This window comes from Populus alba, chromosome 6 (genome assembly GCF_005239225.2).
Source record: "Populus alba chromosome 6, ASM523922v2, whole genome shotgun sequence".
In the NCBI taxonomy this organism is placed as follows: Eukaryota; Viridiplantae; Streptophyta; class Magnoliopsida; order Malpighiales; family Salicaceae; genus Populus; species Populus alba.
Genome location: NC_133289.1, coordinates 9,604,614 through 9,625,190, shown reverse-complemented (window position 1 = coordinate 9,625,190; position 20,577 = coordinate 9,604,614). Strand labels below are relative to the sequence as shown.

General features: G+C 32.2%; 1 protein-coding gene across 1 annotated transcript; it reads left to right on the top strand.

The window, feature by feature from the left end:
- The first annotated feature begins 7,268 nt into the window (after window positions 1-7,268).
- LOC118048209 (serine/threonine-protein kinase CTR1) lies at window positions 7,269-19,704 on the top strand. Its single transcript, XM_035057803.2, has 15 exons — window positions 7,269-8,109; window positions 8,821-9,122; window positions 9,211-9,355; window positions 9,584-9,687; window positions 10,226-10,434; window positions 15,328-15,597; window positions 15,743-15,783; window positions 16,498-16,566; window positions 16,673-16,773; window positions 16,920-17,004; window positions 17,136-17,234; window positions 17,991-18,059; window positions 18,172-18,303; window positions 19,092-19,186; window positions 19,269-19,704. The coding sequence occupies exons 1-15, from the start codon at window positions 7,504-7,506 to the stop codon at window positions 19,375-19,377; spliced, it is 2,436 nt and encodes an 811-aa protein (XP_034913694.1). The 5' UTR covers window positions 7,269-7,503; the 3' UTR covers window positions 19,378-19,704.
- The last annotated feature ends 873 nt before the right edge of the window (window positions 19,705-20,577 follow it).

Sequence of the window (20,577 nt, the reverse complement as noted above, 5' to 3'; positions counted from 1 at the left end):
TAGTTTTTTCGTTTTAAAATATACATAAATATTTTGTTTTATTTTTAACAATACATTAAAATTATTAAAAGCATTAAAAATGTTTAATTTAATGTTCCAAAAATATTTTTTTAAAACACCTAAAAACAAGAGCAAAAATTGTGTCGTGCACCTTTCTTTTACATGAATTATTAATCGTTTCGGAATACAGTTTAAACAGCATTCCTTCAAATTTTAATTTATTTTTTTTTGTTAAAAATTATTTTTTTATATATTTTTAGATAATTTTGATATGATGATCTCAAAAATAATTTTTTTAAAAAAAAAAAAAAATCATTTTGATGTATATTCTTAATTGGTGTAGAATGTTACTATTTGTGTTTTGTCTTGATTATATATTTTTTATTAGTAAACCCCATAATAATTTTACATGAATTCATTGAAAATTCCTTTTTAAAATATTAATTAAGTGAAAAACTATAACTTATAATTTCTCTTAAATTACTTTTTTAACCTGCAAACATAAAAGCTAACATAATGTCAAATAATAGGTTTACGATATAGGTAGCTTGTGCTGAACCATGGTCCAGGTTAAAATCTTTTAACATAAAAAGGGATGTCCGAGTTTGGATAGTGTTTTTAAATAAACAAAAAAAAAAATGTTGAATTCAGGTCATTGAATCGAATGCGTTCAGTAAGTTTGTTTGTTTAATAATATGATTATATAAAAAAAAAAGTTAGTGACAATAAATTTTTTTAAAAAAATAAACAATGATTAATAAAAAAAATAAACTTTTGTCAATATTATGAAAATATACCCTCTAAATATTATTAAAATGCTTCAACAATACTATTTGATAACAGAGCAAAAATTAAATGAAAACAGGTTAATCTCACATAGAGGAAATTTTTAAAAATAAAGCTAGATTACCAATAAAAAATATATAAAAATTGAATTGGAGACAGAAATTAGATGGAATAAAATACCGGGAGACAAAATTGAAAAAAAATCAACTTCAAAAGGCATTAAACCAAACATAAATAGCGATAAAAAAAAACAATGCCTGAAATCGATATAAGTACAAACTAATAGGACACATTTGATATTTGAAAGGGCTGACATGAATTTCAAAGCAAGGAGAGAGAAAAGAACGAAGAAACAAAAGAAAGTTTAGTGGAGCCCACTTGCAACCCCTCTGAGCACACGTGTTTAACCACCAGAAAAATGATGGCATGACACCAGGTGTGTGTTTGTATTTGAGGTGGAGGTTGAGGTTTGGATGTGGGACCCATTAAAAAGCAAGAAAAAACAAGAAAAAATAGCTTTTGTGGTTAAGGTTTGTGCATAAATGGGTTGTACCCAATCACAACCTCAACCACAAAAGCAAAAATAAACACACCCTAGAGCTCGTTTGGAAACGCGGTTCAACCCACATTTTAAAAAATATATATATTTTTTGCTTAAAATTAAAATCATCTAGTGTTTTTAGATCATGTTAATGCGCTGATATTAAAAACATTTTTAAAAAAAAAATATTTTGATGTATTTTTAAATGAAAAGTATTTTAAACTATAACCACTGCTATAATCACAAAGTATTTTACAGTTGGAAGACGTTGTACATGCCACCTAAAGAATAAAACGCCTCCCACTTGTTAGTGTTATTTTTTAATTATATTTATAGTTCTTAAAAGACTAAATTATTCCTTATTTAAATTGATTATATATTAAAAAACATTACAAAAAATATAAAATCACCCCTTGATGTATGTTTAGTTTTTTAATTCTTTGCTTTTATAAGAGCAATTTAGTTATTATATTGTGCAATCAAAATGTAAAAAACCCAAAATTCCCTGGATCTTAGTTTTATTTTTATCTTTGATGATATCTAAGCTATTGCAGTTTACATAAAAAAAATATTGAAGGATCAATATATCCCTGATTAATATAATAATAACAAAAAATAAACTACATGAAAAATTTCATTTTACCCCATAACTAGTTTGTTGTTTTTTATTATAACAGGTAAAATAATTATTTTATTATTATAATTATCTCACAATACACGGTGCACATTTATAGGTTTTTTGTAATATCTACTTTCTTAAAATTACCTTTCCATATGTTTAGAGTGTTTGGAAATGAGTATCAATTTATTTTTTTTTTGTTAAAAATTAATTTTTTTACATGTTTTGGATTGTTTTGATGCGCTGATTTTAAAAATAATTTTTAAAAAATAATACAAAAAATATTTTAAAAAATAACTACAACCATCCTTCTGATAATACCTTTACTTTAACGGTGAAGTATTTTGGCAGCCTGCACCAGAACCCATTTATTAATATGGACATGGAGCGTGTTTGGCAGTGTGGTAGCGGTTGCTTTTCAAATAGCTTTTCGTGCCGAAATACATGTCAATGATGTTTTTTTATTTTTTAAAAATCATTTTTGACATCAACACATCAAAACGATTCTAAAAGTACAAATCGAACTTAATTTTAGCCAAAAAAAATAAATTTAAATTTAGACAAAACACCGTTTGGAACGCAATGCCAAACGGTGTCATGGCTATGAACCTTTGATTAGTAATATCAGCTACGGTTCATTAGTTGGGGTTGTTGTAAAAGTGCATGTATTATCTAAAATAATTTGATGCTATTATGATATTTAAAATTCAATAATTTCATTTTTCGAAGTTTAATTTTTTATGGCTTTTATGGCATCTCCGACGCGAGAGCCAGATAGAAAACCAAAGGCAATAGCTGCTAAAATGGCTGCTCTTCAATTGTTTTATAGGTCTCCGACGGTTAGCCAAAAGGGATACTTAAATCCCTTTTGTGTATGTTTTCTTTCGAGGAAAGCTATACAATTTAAGGAAAATTTTATCTGTTTTTCCTCTTTAAACTTTATCTCTCTTTTCTTATTTTATGTAAAATACAAAATAACTTGTTAAAATACTAGAGTACCACATGAGAGAGAAAAAAAATTAAATTACACTATTTAATATGTTATATTGATAATTTAGCTGTTTTAAATGGAAATATATTAAAAAATATTTTTTTTTATTTTTAATATTAACATATCAATTATAAAAAAATATCAATTTGATATATTTTAAAACAAAAAATAATTTAAAAAAAAAAACTTTGAAAAGCAAATTTAACTATTTATTGTTAATGTATTGAATTTATACTCAATATTTTTTTCATTGCACAAAACCCATGAATTATTCTGAATTTAATGTTAGAATTTTAAATAATTTAATTTTCAACAAGGATACAAATTAATATCAGTTTCGTAGTTGCTTGGAAGTATTTATTAAATTGTCGACACTTGCAATTTTAAATGTTCTTGATTGATTTATTTTTGTGGTTTTTTGTTGGTTTATAAAATTCATTTAATAATTTTTATTTGCAAGTTGCTAGTATCATTAATATTTTATTTTATTTTTTATGGATGTTTACATGTGCGTGCGATTTTTTTTAGGAGGGCAAAGTTGTTATTTTATATTATATATCCTAGAAAAAAATAATTATTTTAGAGGGATGATTGTCCACTGGTTCCATCATTGCATGCCGAAGTGCACGCGACAAGGTAGAATTTTATAATAAAAAATTACCAAAAAAAATCAGTTTTTCAAAAGAGTTGCCAGTAGCACTACGAGATTGGATTTTGCGGGCAGTACTAAGATAGTTTGGACCGGGCTTGGGGAGTTGTGGTGGTCATGAAAGGTGAGTTGTGGTATTGGAGGTTGAAAAAAAAAATGTGTTTTTTAGTTTTATGTAAATTTTTAATTGAAAATTAAAATATATATATAAATTATAAAAAATTATTAATGCTAATTAAAAACTATTAAAATAGATATCTGCACGAAAGAAAATAATTTAAATTTTGGAGAAGATGTATTTTTCAATCTATTTTTTTTCTTATTCGTATTTTATTTTGTGAAACATATTTTTTTTTTGAATAAAAACCAAAGATAATTAAACTAAATATTCAAAAAAGTTCTAATGGTTTGAAACATGGAGGAAAAAATGAATCTCTTTAATCAGAACTCCCTTTCTTTACTTGCGTGTCTCTCTTTTTTATGAAAAAATATATCTTTTTATTAAAATAAAAACTTATCATAAATTTAAAATAAAAAAATCATGAATTAATAATTTTTATTTACGTTGAATATAATTTTTTTAAAATAATAATAAAACAAATAACAAGGTATATGTTTTTATATGCAGTGAATATTCATGGGCATGCTTCTTAAAAACAATTGCACATTGAATTTATATATAATTATTCAGAAAAATAATTACTAATATTATAATAAAAGGCTATAATATTATTCAATGACATGATCAAATAATTATTTAAATGATACTCCAATAAATTTATTTAAAGATAATCTTGTTATCGAAACAATAAAAAAAATAAAAATTAAGAGCTATTTTTTTATTTTTTTAAAAAGGGCTAGGCGTGCCTAAGCATGGGAGACTGGTTCAAGCATGCTTTGGCCTCATTGAGGCCTGAGAGCTTTCTTTTTAATTGTCCACCCTATTTTTTTAATGGAATGTACAAACTATTGTCCGTCTACAATAATTTTCAATCACTGGAGGGTGGTCCATGAGTGAAAATTAGGGTTTAGTTTTTTTTAAAATCTTCAATAACCAAATTTCAACATTTTTTAAAACTAAAAACAGCACGAAAAAAAAAAAAAAAGCATCACGTGGGCCTCAGAAATCATATTTTTAACTGCAATGTACATGTTAAGAAAACTGGAATTATAAAATCATATCAAACAATAAAGATTATCAGCCCTCGATCTATCTTTTTTCAAGCATCGTTGAAGGTAGTAACCATCTTTATTGAGTTATTTTTTTTTTAAATAAATTTATAAACACTAGGATCATTGTTATTGGTAGTTGAAATTTGATTGCCAAAATCTTTCTCTCTCTTTTTTTATTTCCAGTGACTTTCTTTCTCTTTTCAAGTTTCATGATAATTAGGGATTGAAATGCAAAATAAATAAAGTGTTATGGTTAAAATGTAAAAGTTAAAAGGAACATGGACCAGAAACATAAAATATAGATTTTGAGGAACCAAGTTGAACTATTCCTTGTTGCTTGAATAATGTAAGTGAAAAAAAGCTTTGTTTTTTTCATGTGTTAATATTTGTCCTTGGTCTTTTAATTTTTTTAACAATCACCTAAAATTTTATAATGTAAAATTAAATTTGAATTTACGAGAGCATGCAAATAAAAAAAAAATCCCAATACATAAAATCATGCTAAAATAACTTGGGGTGATGAAATAAAATTCAATGATCAAAGTGTACAAAAAAAAATAAAGGGACATGAAAGGAAAAAAACAAGGGACCTCTGAAAAAAATTCAAAGGTTTCTCTTATGTGAATTAAAACACAATAAAAACAAAGTAAAGCAAAGGTGATGGGTTAACTTAGATTTTTTATCCTCGTTACTGCATGGGTTGAATCATCTTTTTATAACCTTGAAAAAACTGTAAAAAGCTACAAGTTTTTTTTTTATATACAAAATATCAAGTTAGTGAGATATTGAGTGATATATTGTTTTTTTTTTAAAAAAAAAACATTATTGAAACGACTTTACATTGGCTACAAACCATGATTAACCTATAATTTAGAGCATGATAACTTTATGGAATCTAAATCAAAATAGGTTAGGGAATTCAATTCTAATCAACTAAATATTCAACGCCGATTAAAAAAAAAAATATTTAAATAAAAAAAAGGAAAAGCTATATATAAGCAAACAAAAATCAAATGAAGCAAATATAATATACTTATATTTAAGCAATTGATTTAATCCAATTTAATATAAAAACTTATTTTAAAAAAATTAAATTTAATAAAGAATAACAAATAAAAAGACCCAAGATAACCAAAATTATTTTAAAAAATAGTGAAAAATCCTATAAATAATAATAATAAAAATAAAAATAATAGAGTTCAATATCCAACTAAAAGCTCTTGCCAAATGATAAAATTAAAAAAAAAAACGAGATTAAATAAAAAAAAAAACAAATGACTCGGATGAATATCCAAATTTGGGCTCAATTTTTAAATTCACAATCTGTTAAATCATAGACCCGAGCTCAATCAAAAAAAATATAATTTAATATTGAATGATGAAATCATAAAAAAAATTAATTTTAAAAATTTACAACGTAAAATAAACAGAAATAAAAATGAGAGAGGATGAAATTGTAAAAAAATAATTTTTTAAAATGATCTCAAATAAAATAAACATCAATAAAAATAACAAGGAATAAATCTGATTTTTTTTTTAAAAAAAAAAAGGATAAAATTAAAAATAAATTTAATTACATAAAACAATTCAAATAAAAAATCAATTGAAATCAAAGAAAAAACAAATTATTCCCACACCATGTGATAATTTTAAAACCACGTGATAATAAAATGAACAATAATCAAATTATTGTTGCCCATGACTTAGTTGGCCATAATCAATTATAAAATGAACAATAAACTCCCTAAAAAATCCAATTATCCCCATCTAACATTTGTTTTTGAAAAAAAAAAAAATTTAAAAACTAAAACTGAACTGGCCATAATCAGATTCTGAAACAAACAATAAATCCCGTAAAAAACAATTATTCCCAACTAATATTTTGTTTTAGAAAAACAAGACAACAATTTTACTGTTTTAATCCATAATAAATCGATGCATTTCTCTGTGATTTTCCCACACCACGGGCCTTAGGTTACGCTAATTAACGTTGCAGCAGTGACTAGAGCGTGACGCGTGCAATCAGGTTATCTACCCTTTCACGGAGGACACCGAAAAGGAAAAACAGGAAAATCCCAATCAACATTCCGCCAACGTGTGATGTGAACAATGTATCCTTCCCTTTTCTAATTTCCAACAGCCTCCCCTCAAAAAGTAGCAACCTTAACAAAAAAAAAAAAAACCCATCCCTCGTACTAGTCCTCTAACTGTATAAAGCCTCTCAATTGAATCCCCCAGCTACCAGTTTGATCAAATGGACTTGGCATCTAAAATTGAAAGTAATTGTATAGTAATTTCACATGCAAAACCCGAGAGAGCACATGACTAGGATGTGCATTATTTAACGATATCTCCTGTTATTTTAACAAAAGGACCCAATGTGGGACGCGATTGAGAAAATCGTTAATGGGGTGGACTGATATGAGATTTGCCCTAAATTAAACGATACTAATAAAAACAATTAACTTCTCACCTATGAAGAAGAAAAATAAAAAATAAAAAAACCCAGAGCATATTACGATCACACCACCAAATAAATCGCACCGCTTTCCTTTCTCTCTCCGACAATGGAATTCTAGGGAGAGAAAAATAGCAAAAAAAAAAAAAGAAAAAAAGGGAAAAGAAAAACAAGTTCAGGTTCAATTCACCTGTACCAGACTTTGAAGTCAGTCTCTCTCTCTATCTAAAGATGGCGGTTTTACTCTTTTTTTAACCTCTAAAGAAAAGAAGAAAAAAATTTCTCCATGGAAATGCCCGGTCGAAGATCCAACTACACTCTCCTTAGCCAGCAGGCAGAAGAGCAACAGCAAGCAGCGGCAGCATACTACGAGTCGTCTCTCTCAGGTGACTCAAAAAACAACAAACTAACAATAAAGCAAGAGAGAAGCTTCGTGGATTGGGAGTCGGATCATAGAGCAATAGCAAATCAACAGCAAGGAAACAGTAATCGAATTGGTTTGTATCCATCCTCTGCAGCGATCGGGTTACAAAGGCAATCGAGCGGGAGTAGTTTCGGAGAGAGTTCGTTATCGGGAGAGTATTACCCGCCGACGACTCTGTCAACGGGAGGAGGAAATGAGATTGATCAGGCGTATGGGTATGAGGATGGGAATTTTGTGAGGGCGGCGGCCAGACCTCCCGTGGATGTATCTGCTAATAATGAATCGTCAGGGAAGAGTTGGGCGCAGCAAACTGAGGAAAGTTATCAGTTACAGCTGGCTTTGGCTTTGAGATTGTCGTCCGAGGCCACTTGTGCTGACGATCCTCATTTTTTGGATCCAGTTCCGGATGAATCAGCCTTGCGCTCCTCTACCTCTAACTCGCCAGAGGCCTTGTCTCATCGATTTTGGGTATGCATGCTACTTTATTGCCCGTTGAGACTAATGTATGGGTGATATAGAAACGTTGAACTCTTAGATAGCTAGGGAGATGAAGGCAAATTAATTTAGTCGATAAATAATGCTTGAAATACATTCTAAATGATCATGCAATGAAAATGAACCAATAAAATGGAAGATGAGATGTGTTGTTTGAGGTAATTTGGGGAAGGATTAAGTTTATCATTTTCTGGCTAGCTCATGACAAAAAGCTTAAAGTTCAGTGGTTGTACATCGTTAAGCTAGATCAAAATTCCTTTCTCTTAATTAGCCCTGCTGCAAATTCCTTTCTTCATCATCCCTGTTGCTCTTGGTGGATGATTGCATGGAATTGCTTTCATTTAGTTCTACTGATACTTCTCAATCTGTACCTTTAGATTGAACTTGTGACATGGAAGCAAACTTTACATTAAGCTTGCAGGAGCTGAGTAGACAACCGTTGTCTAACTGTCTTCCAAGTAGTTTCTTCTAGCTTCTGCTTTTGGCGGATCAAAACTCTGGCATCGTTTTATCTATCCTAGCCTAATAACATCATGCATGTTAGTTCATTTTAGTTTAGTAAAGGGAAAGATCAAATATTCATAGTTCCACCTTTTATTTGGTTCCTCCTATTACAAAATAATAAACCTTGATTATTGGCATTCACTGTGAAAAGATGCTCGTTAATAGTGTAATGCACATCAGGTGAATGGTTGCTTATCATACTTCAACAAAATTCCCGATGGATTTTACCTAATTCAAGGAATGGATCCATATGTGTGGACTGTGTGCACTGATTTGCAAGATAATGGTCGTATTCCATCAATTGAATCACTGAAGTCTGTGGATCCCAATGCTGATTCTTCAATGGAAGTGGTTTTGATTGATCGACGTAGTGATCCGAACTTAATGGAACTCCAAAATAGGGTCCATGGCATCTCTTGTAGCTGTATGACAACAAAAGAGGTAGTTGATCAGCTGGCAAAACTTGTTTGCAACCGGATGGGGTGAGTTCCAGTCTTTAATTGTGCAAAAATCTAGGAGGTAGCTTTTTAAATAATACTTTGTTGATCACATTTTTATTGCTATCACAAGGGGGCCAGCCAGCAGTGGAGAAGATGATTTCATTTCCATCTGGAAGGAATGCAGTGATGATCTAAAAGATTGCTTAGAATCTATTGTGGTTCCAATAGGCAGCCTATCCGTTGGTCTATGTAGACATAGAGCTTTGCTATTCAAGGTAAGATCTATCATATTTTCATGCACTGATTTCTGTTTTTGGTTTCAACAGTTAACAAGGTTTTTATTTGTAACTTTTATGCGAGTTGCTGTATTTTAATGTTCATCTCAAGTATGATGAAGCATGTTTCTTAACAGTCTGGCTAAACATTCCTGATTGTGAACTATTTTTTGTAATTTTTTCTTGGTAGCAGAAAGGGATTGACAGAAACTTGTATGATTTGTGTAGGTGTTAGCTGACACCATTGATTTACCATGTCGAATTGCAAAGGGCTGCAAATATTGTAAAAGGGATGATGGTTCCTCCTGTCTTGTTCGGTTTGGGCTTGACAGGTTATTATTTTTTCCTTTTTGCCAGATTGTGGTGTCTTTTTCTTATGATGTATTCCATTTCAACAATTTATCCAACTTAGTCAGTTGGTTTAAATGGAAAGCTAAATTAATCCTGGTTAATTATGAGTTATTGTCATTCTCTCATCACTGTAGATTTTTCCTTTGCATTCTTGTGAACACAACCTCCCTTTTTCTAGGATCTATTCAACTGCTCATTCCTTATTACATGTTAAGAACACTAGAGAAATTCATTTTAAGATTAACAAAGTAGAAACACTGCATACAAATTCAATGTAATCAATATCTTGTGTAAAGGTAAACAAAATTTTTTATATCAATAAATACTAAATTGCCAGTTGATTGCTCTGGGTTTTTTTGGTTCTCCTTCTCTCTTCCTTTAGGTGCATCAATTGGATCGTTCTTTTAATGATGCAATCATGATCTTTTTGGCAGTCTAGGACTCTGGCAACTGCATGTTTCGTACTTACAACTGCAAGTTGCAAGCAACATCTGACAAAGTATGTTTAATTCATTTCAGGGAGTATCTAGTTGACTTAGTTGGGAGGCCTGGTTTTTTATGCGAGCCTGATTCCTTGCTCAACGGTCCTTCTTCCATCTCAATTTCTTCACCATTGCGCTTTCCTCGAATCAAAACAACTGAAAGTACCGTTGATTTCAGGCAATTGGCCAAACAATATTTCTTGGACTGCCAATCACTTAATCTTGTATTTGATAATGTTTCATCAGGTAAATATTTTAAAAAGAAGCTGTATAAGCTACGCAAGTCCATATTTCTTCGACCTGTCTCTGGATTTATTTATTTAGCTTCAACATGCAATTTTTATTATCTGCTTGCATTGACGAGGGTGTCATATGTTTTTGCCAATTTCTCATGTCATATGCCTTTCATTGCAAGCTTTAATTAATTGCCCAAAGCGATCGTTTTATAAGAATTCGCTACTTAGATTCTTATATTTTGTTATTGCTAATTTTTTTTTTGTTGCTAAAACTTGGTATTCTTTGATAGATTTGCTTCAGAGCATTATGTCCATGCATGAGGCAATTCAAATGCATAAAAACCCTTGTAAAGTTTTTTTTCCCCTACCAATGGAGAAATTATTAATTGTACCTAGTTCACAAGTGAGACCATGAACCAACCAGCTATGTGAGGACATGATCATTTTTATCTTTCCTTTAAATAAAAAAAATCTTTCTTTTATTTTAAAGCCATAGTTATTGTTTGTTTATTTTAAAGTAGATGATGTTGTCAAATAAGATGATATATCCTTCCACAATTGATTGGTCCCTAGTTGTGAACATGTTCATCTAATAATTTCTTTGGCAGAATACTTGTACTTATCAAACCAAAGAACTGTGCAATTATTTGTTCATTAAAATACTTAAATGTATTGGATGGATTACCTTTTGATGACCTACTTTACTGTAGACATTCTGACATACGTTCATATGCTCATTGCTTTACAATTCAAGAGTTTTATTTTTTTAGCTTTGTGGAAATTGTTGCAACTACATTTGTGAAGCAGATAGACAAGACTGGTTCTGAAAAGAAGTTCATGAAGAAACTCAGAAGCTTCTTATATGATGCTTCAAGTTGTTTTAATTATTTTCCTAGTTAATTTTGGGTTTTAATTATTTGTTTACTACTTAGCTTAAGACTTATAATTTAATTAATCTTTATTATTGAAGAATCCTAATGCCAGATGTATTTATTAATTTGGTAAGTTTTAATTATGAATTATTTTCTATAAAGGATTTTAAGATTAATATAAATAGGTATATCTAGTTTATTTTGAGATTCAAACTATTTAAACTTTTAATAAAATATCAAAGATTTTCTATATTCCTCTATAGTGTTAGGTCTATAACCTTAGAGCTTGAGAACTCTAGTTTCTATCCAGCTATTTGCCTCGTCAATTGGTGTCAGAGTAGGTTGTCCTCTTTGATGGATGGAGACGATAACAACCCACTAGGCAATGCATGAGTGGAGGCCCTCTGGGGTGTGTGATCATTTGGAGCAAGCCATGGTAGATCTAACTCGGTTAATGGGTAATGCAAATAAGAATCGTATATAAGAGAGGAACTTGCATGAAGACTTACCTTAGGGCAGGCCTAACCCCAGACCTATTCTTGAAATTCCACCTAGAAAACCAATTGTCCATGTGGATGGTATTGGCGGAGACGAATTTGATGAGATAGACCACCATAACAAACACATGATTTTCGCATCAAGATAGAAATTACAACATTCTATAGAGATTTGGACATGGAAGAATTCCTTGGTTAGATCGCTGAATGTGATAGGGTTAAAGAGTACTTAGGTTTCCTAAAAGAGAAGATGGTGAAATTGGTCGGATATAACCTGAAGGGTGGAGCTTCTTTCTGTTGGAAATGTCAAACAGATACATGGTTAGGAGAAGGGAGACAACCTATAATGTCATGGATGTACATGAGGCGATTATTGCATGAGAGATTCCTCTCTCCCAACTATAAACAATATTTGTTTTAGTGATACTAGGGTTGTTCACAAGATAATAAATTTGTCAATGGGTATACCGTTGAATTTCAAAGGTTGGCAGAACATAACAAACTCCAAGAGATAGAGAATCAGCAGTTTGCAAGGTTTATCAAAGATTTAAAGTAACAATCCAAGACAAGATCAGAGTATGGATATTTACGCTCTTAAAGGTAAGTAATATGACGTTAAAGGCTGGGATGCTAATGAAAGAGAAGTCTGGTAGTAGTAAAAGATTTGACAGGTCTAATCCTTCTAGGAGACCATATAATGAGATAAGTAGATTCGGTCCTACTAATAAGGGGAAGGCGGCAGGTCAACTCTAAAGAGATAATGAACAAGTTGAAACAAACAAATTGAATAACCCCTATGCCATGCCAATGATAGCTAAATGCTTTAAATGTGGAGAACCAAGACACCGTTCTAGTGATTTTAGGAGACAGAAATGAGTCAATCTAATTAAAGGGTAGTATGAGCTAGAACCCTCCAATGATAAGGGCGAGCTGTGTGAACTTGATGGGTATGATGAAGAAGATTTTTACAAGGATGATGATGAGAGACAAACCTATGTGGCTAGAAAGATGCTGCTAACACTAAAGGTTGTTACAACAAAACAAGGTATTTCATAACCGTTGCACTATAAATAAAAAACTTGTTTGACGTAATTATCTATAATGAAAGCTGTGAAAATATTATCGGTAAATATATTGTTGATAAATTGAAATTACCACAAGAACCTCATCTTAAACCTTACAAGATTGGATGAATTAAGTTAGTGAGAGAGATAAAGGTCAACCAATGATGTAGAGTACCTTTTTCCATTGGGAAGTATAGGGATGAAATGTATTGTGATGAGGTAAATATGGATGCTTGTTTTTTGATTTTTGGTAGGCCTTGACAATATGATGTGGAATTGTGGATGCTAAACACCTAGGTAGGTATAATTTGTATAAAATTAGAAAGAATGGTGCGAGTTATACTCTTGTGTCTTTGAAGGGATAATCCAACCCTAAAGCTTTTAAAGTAGAGGGGAAGACTTTTTTACCATAACTAGTTCAGGACTTGAGAGGCAAGTAGGGGCATGGGAAATTGGGCAAATTCATGCATTGGTTGTGAAGACATTAGTGGATGAACATGCAAAAAAGAAAAGTACAAACATTCCTGAAACAATCAAGCCTTTATTTGTCGATTTTAAGGAGATTCTATCTGATGAATTGCCAGATGGGTTGCCATCAATGAGAGACATTCAACATCATATTGATTTGGTGCTGGGAGTTAGCCTTTACGTCTACCACATTACTGAATGAGCCCTAAAGAGGGTGAGTTATTAAAGAAGGTAGAAGAGCTGTTGAGAAATGGTTAGATTCAAGAGAATAAGTTCTTATGCATTTTCAGAATTGTTGACTCCAAAGAAGGATGACAATTGGCATTTGTGTGGACAATTGCGCCATCAACAAATAACCGTGGGATACAAGTTTCCAATCCTCGGTTAGATGACATGCTTGATCAGATACACAAGGCTTCAATCTTTACGAAGATTGACTTGAGGAGCAAGTACTATCAAATTCGGATTCGGCCAGGTGATGAGTGAAATACAACTTTCAAGACAAAAGAGGGATTGCATGAGTGGTTGGTTATGCCTTTTGGGCTATCTATTGTGCCAAGCATTTTTATAAGGGTGATATATTTTTTCTATGTTCTTTTATAAATTAGTTTATGGTTGTTTATTTTGATGATATCTTGATTTATAGTAGATCTGAGATTGATCATGTGAGACACTTGAGGAAGGTGCTTTAAGTGCTGCTAGAAAACAAATTATATGTGAATATAAAGAGGTGTAGTTTTATGACTGATAAGCACTGTTTTTAGGCTTTATTGTTAGTACAGATGATATACATGTTAATGATGAGAAGGTCCAGGCCAACCCTTAAAAAAAAATAATGAGGTTCGTAGTTTCCATGAGTTAACTACTTTTTATTGGTGATTTGTTTGAGATTTCAGTAATATTATGAGACCCATTACTGATTGCATGAAGAAAAGGAAATTTGATTGGGGGAGAAGAGGCAAAAAAGGACTTTGCTTTAATCAAAGAAAAACTAAGCAATGCTTAGGTTTTAGCACCTCCAAATTTTGACAAAGTGTTTGAGGTAGAATGTAATGCTTGTGGTGTTGAGATTGGTGGAGTTCTATCCTAAAAGAAGAGACCCATGACATTTTTAGGTGAGAAGTTTAGTGATGCTAGGTTAAATTAGTCCACATACAACAAAGAGTTCTATGCTATTTTTGGAACTCTTATGAAGTGAGAGCATTATTTGATTGATAAAGAGTTTATGTTGTATTCTGACCATGAGGCGTTGGGATTTTTACATAATCAGAGAAGAATAAGTAATGACATGTATGCAAGATGGGCTACTTACCTCCAACGGTTTCTAATTAGAATTGTGTATAAGGTTGGGGTTCAAAATAAAGTTGTTAATGCTTTGAGTAGAAGAGCAACCTTGCTAGTTACTCTTAAGGGATCATTGGATTCATCTGCAAACCATGTGCTTGTCATATGAGCATAATAAAGTTGTTAATGCTTTGAGTAGAAAAGCAACCTTGCTAGTTACTCTTAAGGAATTGTGTATAAGGTTGGGGTTCAAAATAAAGTTGTTCATGCTTTGAGTAGAAGAGCAACCTTGCTAGTTACTCTTAAGGGATCACTGGATTCATCTGCTAACCATGTGCTTGTCATATGAGCATAATAAACAGGTCATGTTGATGTGGTTTGTGTGCATTTTATATTTCCATAGTATTGCCATTAGTTCTTGTCTTTTTCTGTTTTTTTCCAATCCAATCCAAGTACAATCATATACTATTCGTTTGATTTCTTTAATTACCCATATGTGATGTCTGACCATCAAATTTACTAAACTTTGCTAATATTTCCCCCTCTGCTAGTAGTATGTGTTTAATTATTGAATTCCCGTGCGAAACTGGAATTTGATTTTGATGTTTCTGCTTTTCTATTGAATCCAAAGTGTAAAATTGGGCTTTTGCATCCATTAGTTTTCCATGTAGAGAAGAAAATGCTAAGTTTCCATTGCTATTTACTGCTGTAATTGCAGGTACTGTTCATGATGGTGAAGCTCCTGTATTTTCCATGTATCCTAAAAAAACTGACAGGACAGACTTGGAAATAAGTAACCATGTGCAACTCCCAAGTAACAGCAATGAAATTTCTCAGTTACCTCCGCCACTGAAAGTTAGTCGGATAAGTGGCCAAGATAGAAATAGTCAACTGCTTTCTGGTAAAACAAGTAAAGAACTTTCACTTGATACGGAGGATTCGGATATTCCATGGAATGATCTTGTTTTAAAAGAGAGAATTGGAGCAGGTACTTTTCTTGATAGACTTGGAAAGAAAAAAAACATGATCATGGTATATTAGCATAGCACCTATGCTTCTCTCATGCCATTATGCTATTGGCCCCAATTTTCTTGGGGAGACTGCACTTATTTTGTGAATGGGTGTATTTTCAGGTTCTTTTGGAACTGTCCATCGTGCTGATTGGCATGGCTCGGTAAGCTTTTCATATTTGTGTATGCAGTTGCATCACGATAGAAATGGTGAAGACATGTTTTGTGTTCTGATTTCTTCTCTGGTTTCTGAATGTTGATCACAATCCATGATAGGTTAGTGTAGGATATGTTTATATTTATTTGGCGTGGAGATTTTAAGAATGGTTATTTGCCTGACCACTTGATGGAATCTGAAGGAATATGGAAACTTAAGCTATATGGGACAATGCTTAATTTCGATAAAATCCAAATGAAAAAGGAAAACGAGTTAAATTTTATTATTTGCTTGCCTTGTATCTCAACATAGCATCCAAAGGACTATAACATTCACCTGATCATATAGTTCTATGGGGCGCAGCTATGGTGTTATGTTCAAGCAATATTGCAGCCCTCAAGTTCTTGCTGGGACTGCAATCAACATACCTAGGATGTATTTTTTATCACCCAGTATTTTTGCATTTTTATATTGCCAAGAAAAGCCTGTCCTTTATCTTGTTCCAATTTTTCTTTTTTATCTGTACTCATTTCTTGCTGCATTACTGTCATTCTTGCATTTGAAAATAGAAGGATGCACATTTATATATATAGTCATTTTTTACTGGATATTTAAATATTGTTTGCCTTCTCCATTGATTGAATTTTCTTGAGGTCTATTTTAAACTAATATTCTGATCCAATCAATTGCACGAAATTTTGAATATATGTGGTAATTGCAGGATGTTGCTGTGAAAATTCTCATGGAGCAAGACTTTCATGCTGAACACTTTAAGGAATTTCTGAGGGAGGTGTGTTTTATCTAGAATTGATTGTGATGTGCGCTAAGCTCAAGAATTTTTTTTTTCTATTTCTTCGTTTGTGTTTGATATGCGAAGCTTCATATCTTTTGTTCAGGTTGCAATAATGAAACGCTTGCGGCATCCAAATATTGTTCTTTTTATGGGTGCAGTTACTCAACCGCCAAACTTATCCATAGTGACAGAATATTTATCAAGGTTCTGTTATTTCTTAGAAACCCCCCTCCTATTTCTTGTATAACGTGGTCTCTATAGAGTAAAACTGTTGTCTGCTTCACTTATTTGAATGTAAATCTTATCGCTGTTGAAGTTGAACCAACTAAATATTTTTGTTTGCACTGCAGGGGTAGCTTGTATAGGCTTTTGCGCAAGTCAGGTGCAAGAGAGGTGCTGGATGAAAGGCGTCGGTTGAATATGGCTTATGATGTGGTATGCATGTGATAACTTCAACGTTTTCTGTAATCTCTTCCTTTTCTATATTTAAACTCGTTACGGGCATTCAATATCAATATCGTCTCCTTGTCTGGGATAGCTAATTGAGTTTTCATTGTTGTTCACAGGCAAAGGGTATGAATTATCTTCACAAACGTAATCCCCCCATTGTCCATAGAGATCTAAAATCTCCTAATCTTTTGGTTGACAAAAAATATACAGTGAAGGTAAGGCTGATAAATCGTTGCATGTAGGGGAAAGACTGCCAATTTCCCATTTTATGATTAGATCGGAGGGAAACATAATTAAACTCTGTTGCCTTCTGCAATCATGAATTTAATTTGTAATATATGAAGCCTTGGTAGGCTTTGAAGAATATACTGTTAAACAACTGGATCGTGGTAATTCACAGGGCTTGTTATCTTTTTCCCTACATGGTTAGATGCTATCATGTCCTGGTATTGTTGCTTGCTATGGTTTTGCTTTGATTATTTCTGGGTTGTCTCGTAGATGAAAGCCAGCCTGTTCAGGATAGTCATTTTTCTTGTTTGTATGATGCATCACATTGGCAATGCCTTGCGAAATTTTTTATTGACAAGTTCCCATTCAACATGAGTGTTGATGTCATATACTGCATGATGAAGTTGCGAACTTCAGCACAGTGAAGCGATAGTAGCATCACTTTTTTTCGCTGACAGAATTTCTTTAGCAGATGTAAAGATTAATGCGATATTATTTTATGCCTCAATTAGAAGGATATGTGATTCTGTTAACAAGCGAGCACATTTATTAAGGAAAATTTGCTTGGCATCTTTTGTTTTCTTTTGTAAGAATTGCTTTGTGTACCAGGGTGTGTTCTGTGGTCTCCAAATGTTGTTTTATTTCTTTTTTCCCTTCTGTTAAGATTTCAGTTTTGTTATCAAGTACTTCTTTTACTTTGTTACATGTCTTTCCCTTTTGCTTGCTTTGTCTGATCCATTCAGGTTTGTGATTTTGGGCTTTCTCGTTTCAAAGCAAACACTTTTCTTTCGTCAAAGTCAGCAGCAGGGACTGTAAGTGCAGTAAAACTTAACAACAACTACATGACTGGATCTTTGTTTTAAGGTGGCATGAGACACTCTTTATTAAAATATGTGCTTAACAATACTTTTTCCAATTTATTAGCCTGAGTGGATGGCACCTGAAGTTCTCCGTGATGAACTTTCAAATGAGAAGTCTGACGTATACAGCTTTGGTGTAATCTTGTGGGAGCTAGCAACATTGCAGCAACCTTGGAGCAATTTAAATGCAGCACAGGTTTGTGTTATGATAGTTTCATTTTTGATTTGGAAATGATAGAATGTGAATGGGCAGATTATCCCATGTTGGCAATTTAACTCATTATTGCAATTAGGATCAAGAAAAATCTTGGAAATGGATACTCAGAATATTATTAAATGAGACAATATCCCATAAGTAGATGTCTGCGTTAATAACAAGTCAGTTGAAACTATAAAAAAGACACCCGCCAGTTTAGGCCTCTCTAATTTATAGGACCCACATATTGTGTTTTATCCTTCCTCGAGGTCCTCAGTTGGAAAGTTGCTTTCTGATGCTAGCTTTTATGCCTAGACATCCCATACAAAATAGATGCCTTTCCCTTCACGTTCCACACATTTAGCTGAAGTTATGTGTTCATCATAAATGGGCACATGACCTATTTTTAAGGTGTCCGCCTCCAGGCTGCAGCAATGGGCTAAAATAGGGCCAGTTCTTTTGCTTGAGGGGCGTAGAAGCTGTTTGAGTGCTTTTATTAAAGCTTTTCGAGCTTATTTAGGAGCCAGACTGCTGCATGTGTGTGGTTATTGAAGTTGTTTCATTTTATTCAAGTGTTGCAAAATATACCCTCATTGTGGTGGCCCTCCGGCACTTCTTTGTGGGATGATTTTATTGTGCCTGTATTCATCCTTTTCTTTTCTTTTCTTTTTCATGGCTGATGCAAGTTCGGTTCCTTGGTACATTGTGTTTTTGCAATCACTGGTGACAATACATTGTTTGAAATCGATTACAAGATATAGATTATGGATATGGATACTATCTTATAGGTTGTGGCAGCTGTTGGTTTCAAGGGCAAAAGGCTTGAGATTCCACGGGATTTAAATCCTCATGTGGCTGCTTTAATAGAAGCGTGCTGGGCCAAGTAAGTCGCAACCCTTTTCAGTTAGCTGTACACACTATCTTCACCCCCATTGTTTTTTATTTATACAAATGGTTTCCTACAGTGAACCATGGAAACGACCTTCCTTCGCCAGCATCATGGAATCATTGAGGTCATTGATTAAACCTCAGACACCCCAGCCTGGCCTTGGGGGCATGACTTTGCTTGCCTGAAGGATCGGATCCCGGCAGTCGTATTTGTGCACATAATACAGCATTCTTTTGAGATTGGTGTCTGACAGGAACAACCACTGTCTAATCGTCTCAGGTGCAATCCAGCTTGATATGCTAACATTGAATGATGCCTGAATCTAAAGTCAGAATTACCTTTTCTGCTGCGACTAATATTGTTTGCCTAGGTGGGTAAATTGTATAAAGTCTTGTAATTTTGCATGTAAAGTCTGTAACTTAAATTAGCTTTAATGAGAAGTAGCTTCCTCGGCATTTAACATTTGAGCACGAAAAGGTAATCTTCATTTGCTATCAGATTTCATTTTTTCACCCGACTTTGCCCGAAAAGCTAAACAATACAACAAAACAAAGTCAAATATATCAATAGCTCTTTCATTAATCTCGACTAAGTGTACATTTATTTCCACACGTTTAAAAAATCTGTACAACTTAACAAATGCTCTATAAATGAAGGTTCTTAAGAGTGTTTTTTAAGAGGGTGGGTGTGGTAGTAACTGTTTTTAAGTGATTTTTATCTGAAAATGTATTAAAATAATATATTTTTTTAAAAAAAAAATTATTTTTAATAGCAGTGTATAATTTCATTATATATTGTTTCCTTTTAAATTTATTTATTTTAAAGATTTCATTTTAATTAAAATTTAGCTATTCATCATGCATGAGCCACTGAGCCAGAGAAATTGTAATGGATGAATTCCTGGGTTTAATTTCTGTTGATGCATGCCAATTGGATGAATTTTTCAAGAGCACCTCATTGCATCCAAGTATCTTTATTTTTGCTCTGTAACCTTAATTATTGATTTGAAATGGAAAATCTAGGATTTCTCTTTTGTTTTTTAATTTTTAAAGTGGATTACATTTAATTAATAGAAAGTAATCAATAGACTAGGTTTATAAAATTATTTTATTTTAAAACAAATTAATCTTATTTATTTAAATTGTAATTAAAATTTTGATATATTATATCCCACGTAAATAGCATATAATAAAATATTAAAAAAATGTGAGTGTATATTAGCAGCCAGCTAGTAGCTAGGTAAGTTAATAATGGTGAATTTTTGTAAGGAAAATAAATGGTTTTGAAGAAAGGTTAAAAGGCTTTCACATGCTCAGAACCTGTCGTATGGTATATGACAATGACATAACATAAAAATCTTATTTCCCATTGGCCAACGAGTTAGC

Bases quoted from the DNA above. Each gene is read 5' to 3' on its own strand.
- LOC118048209 (XM_035057803.2), top strand. From the start codon at position 7,504: ATGGAAATGCCCGGTCGAAGATCCAACTACACTCTCCTTAGCCAGCAG. The intron at 18,060-18,171 runs GTAAGTGCAGTA...CCAATTTATTAG, and splicing joins CAAAGTCAGCAGCAGGGACT to CCTGAGTGGATGGCACCTGA. The intron at 19,187-19,268 runs GTAAGTCGCAAC...GGTTTCCTACAG, and splicing joins ATAGAAGCGTGCTGGGCCAA to TGAACCATGGAAACGACCTT.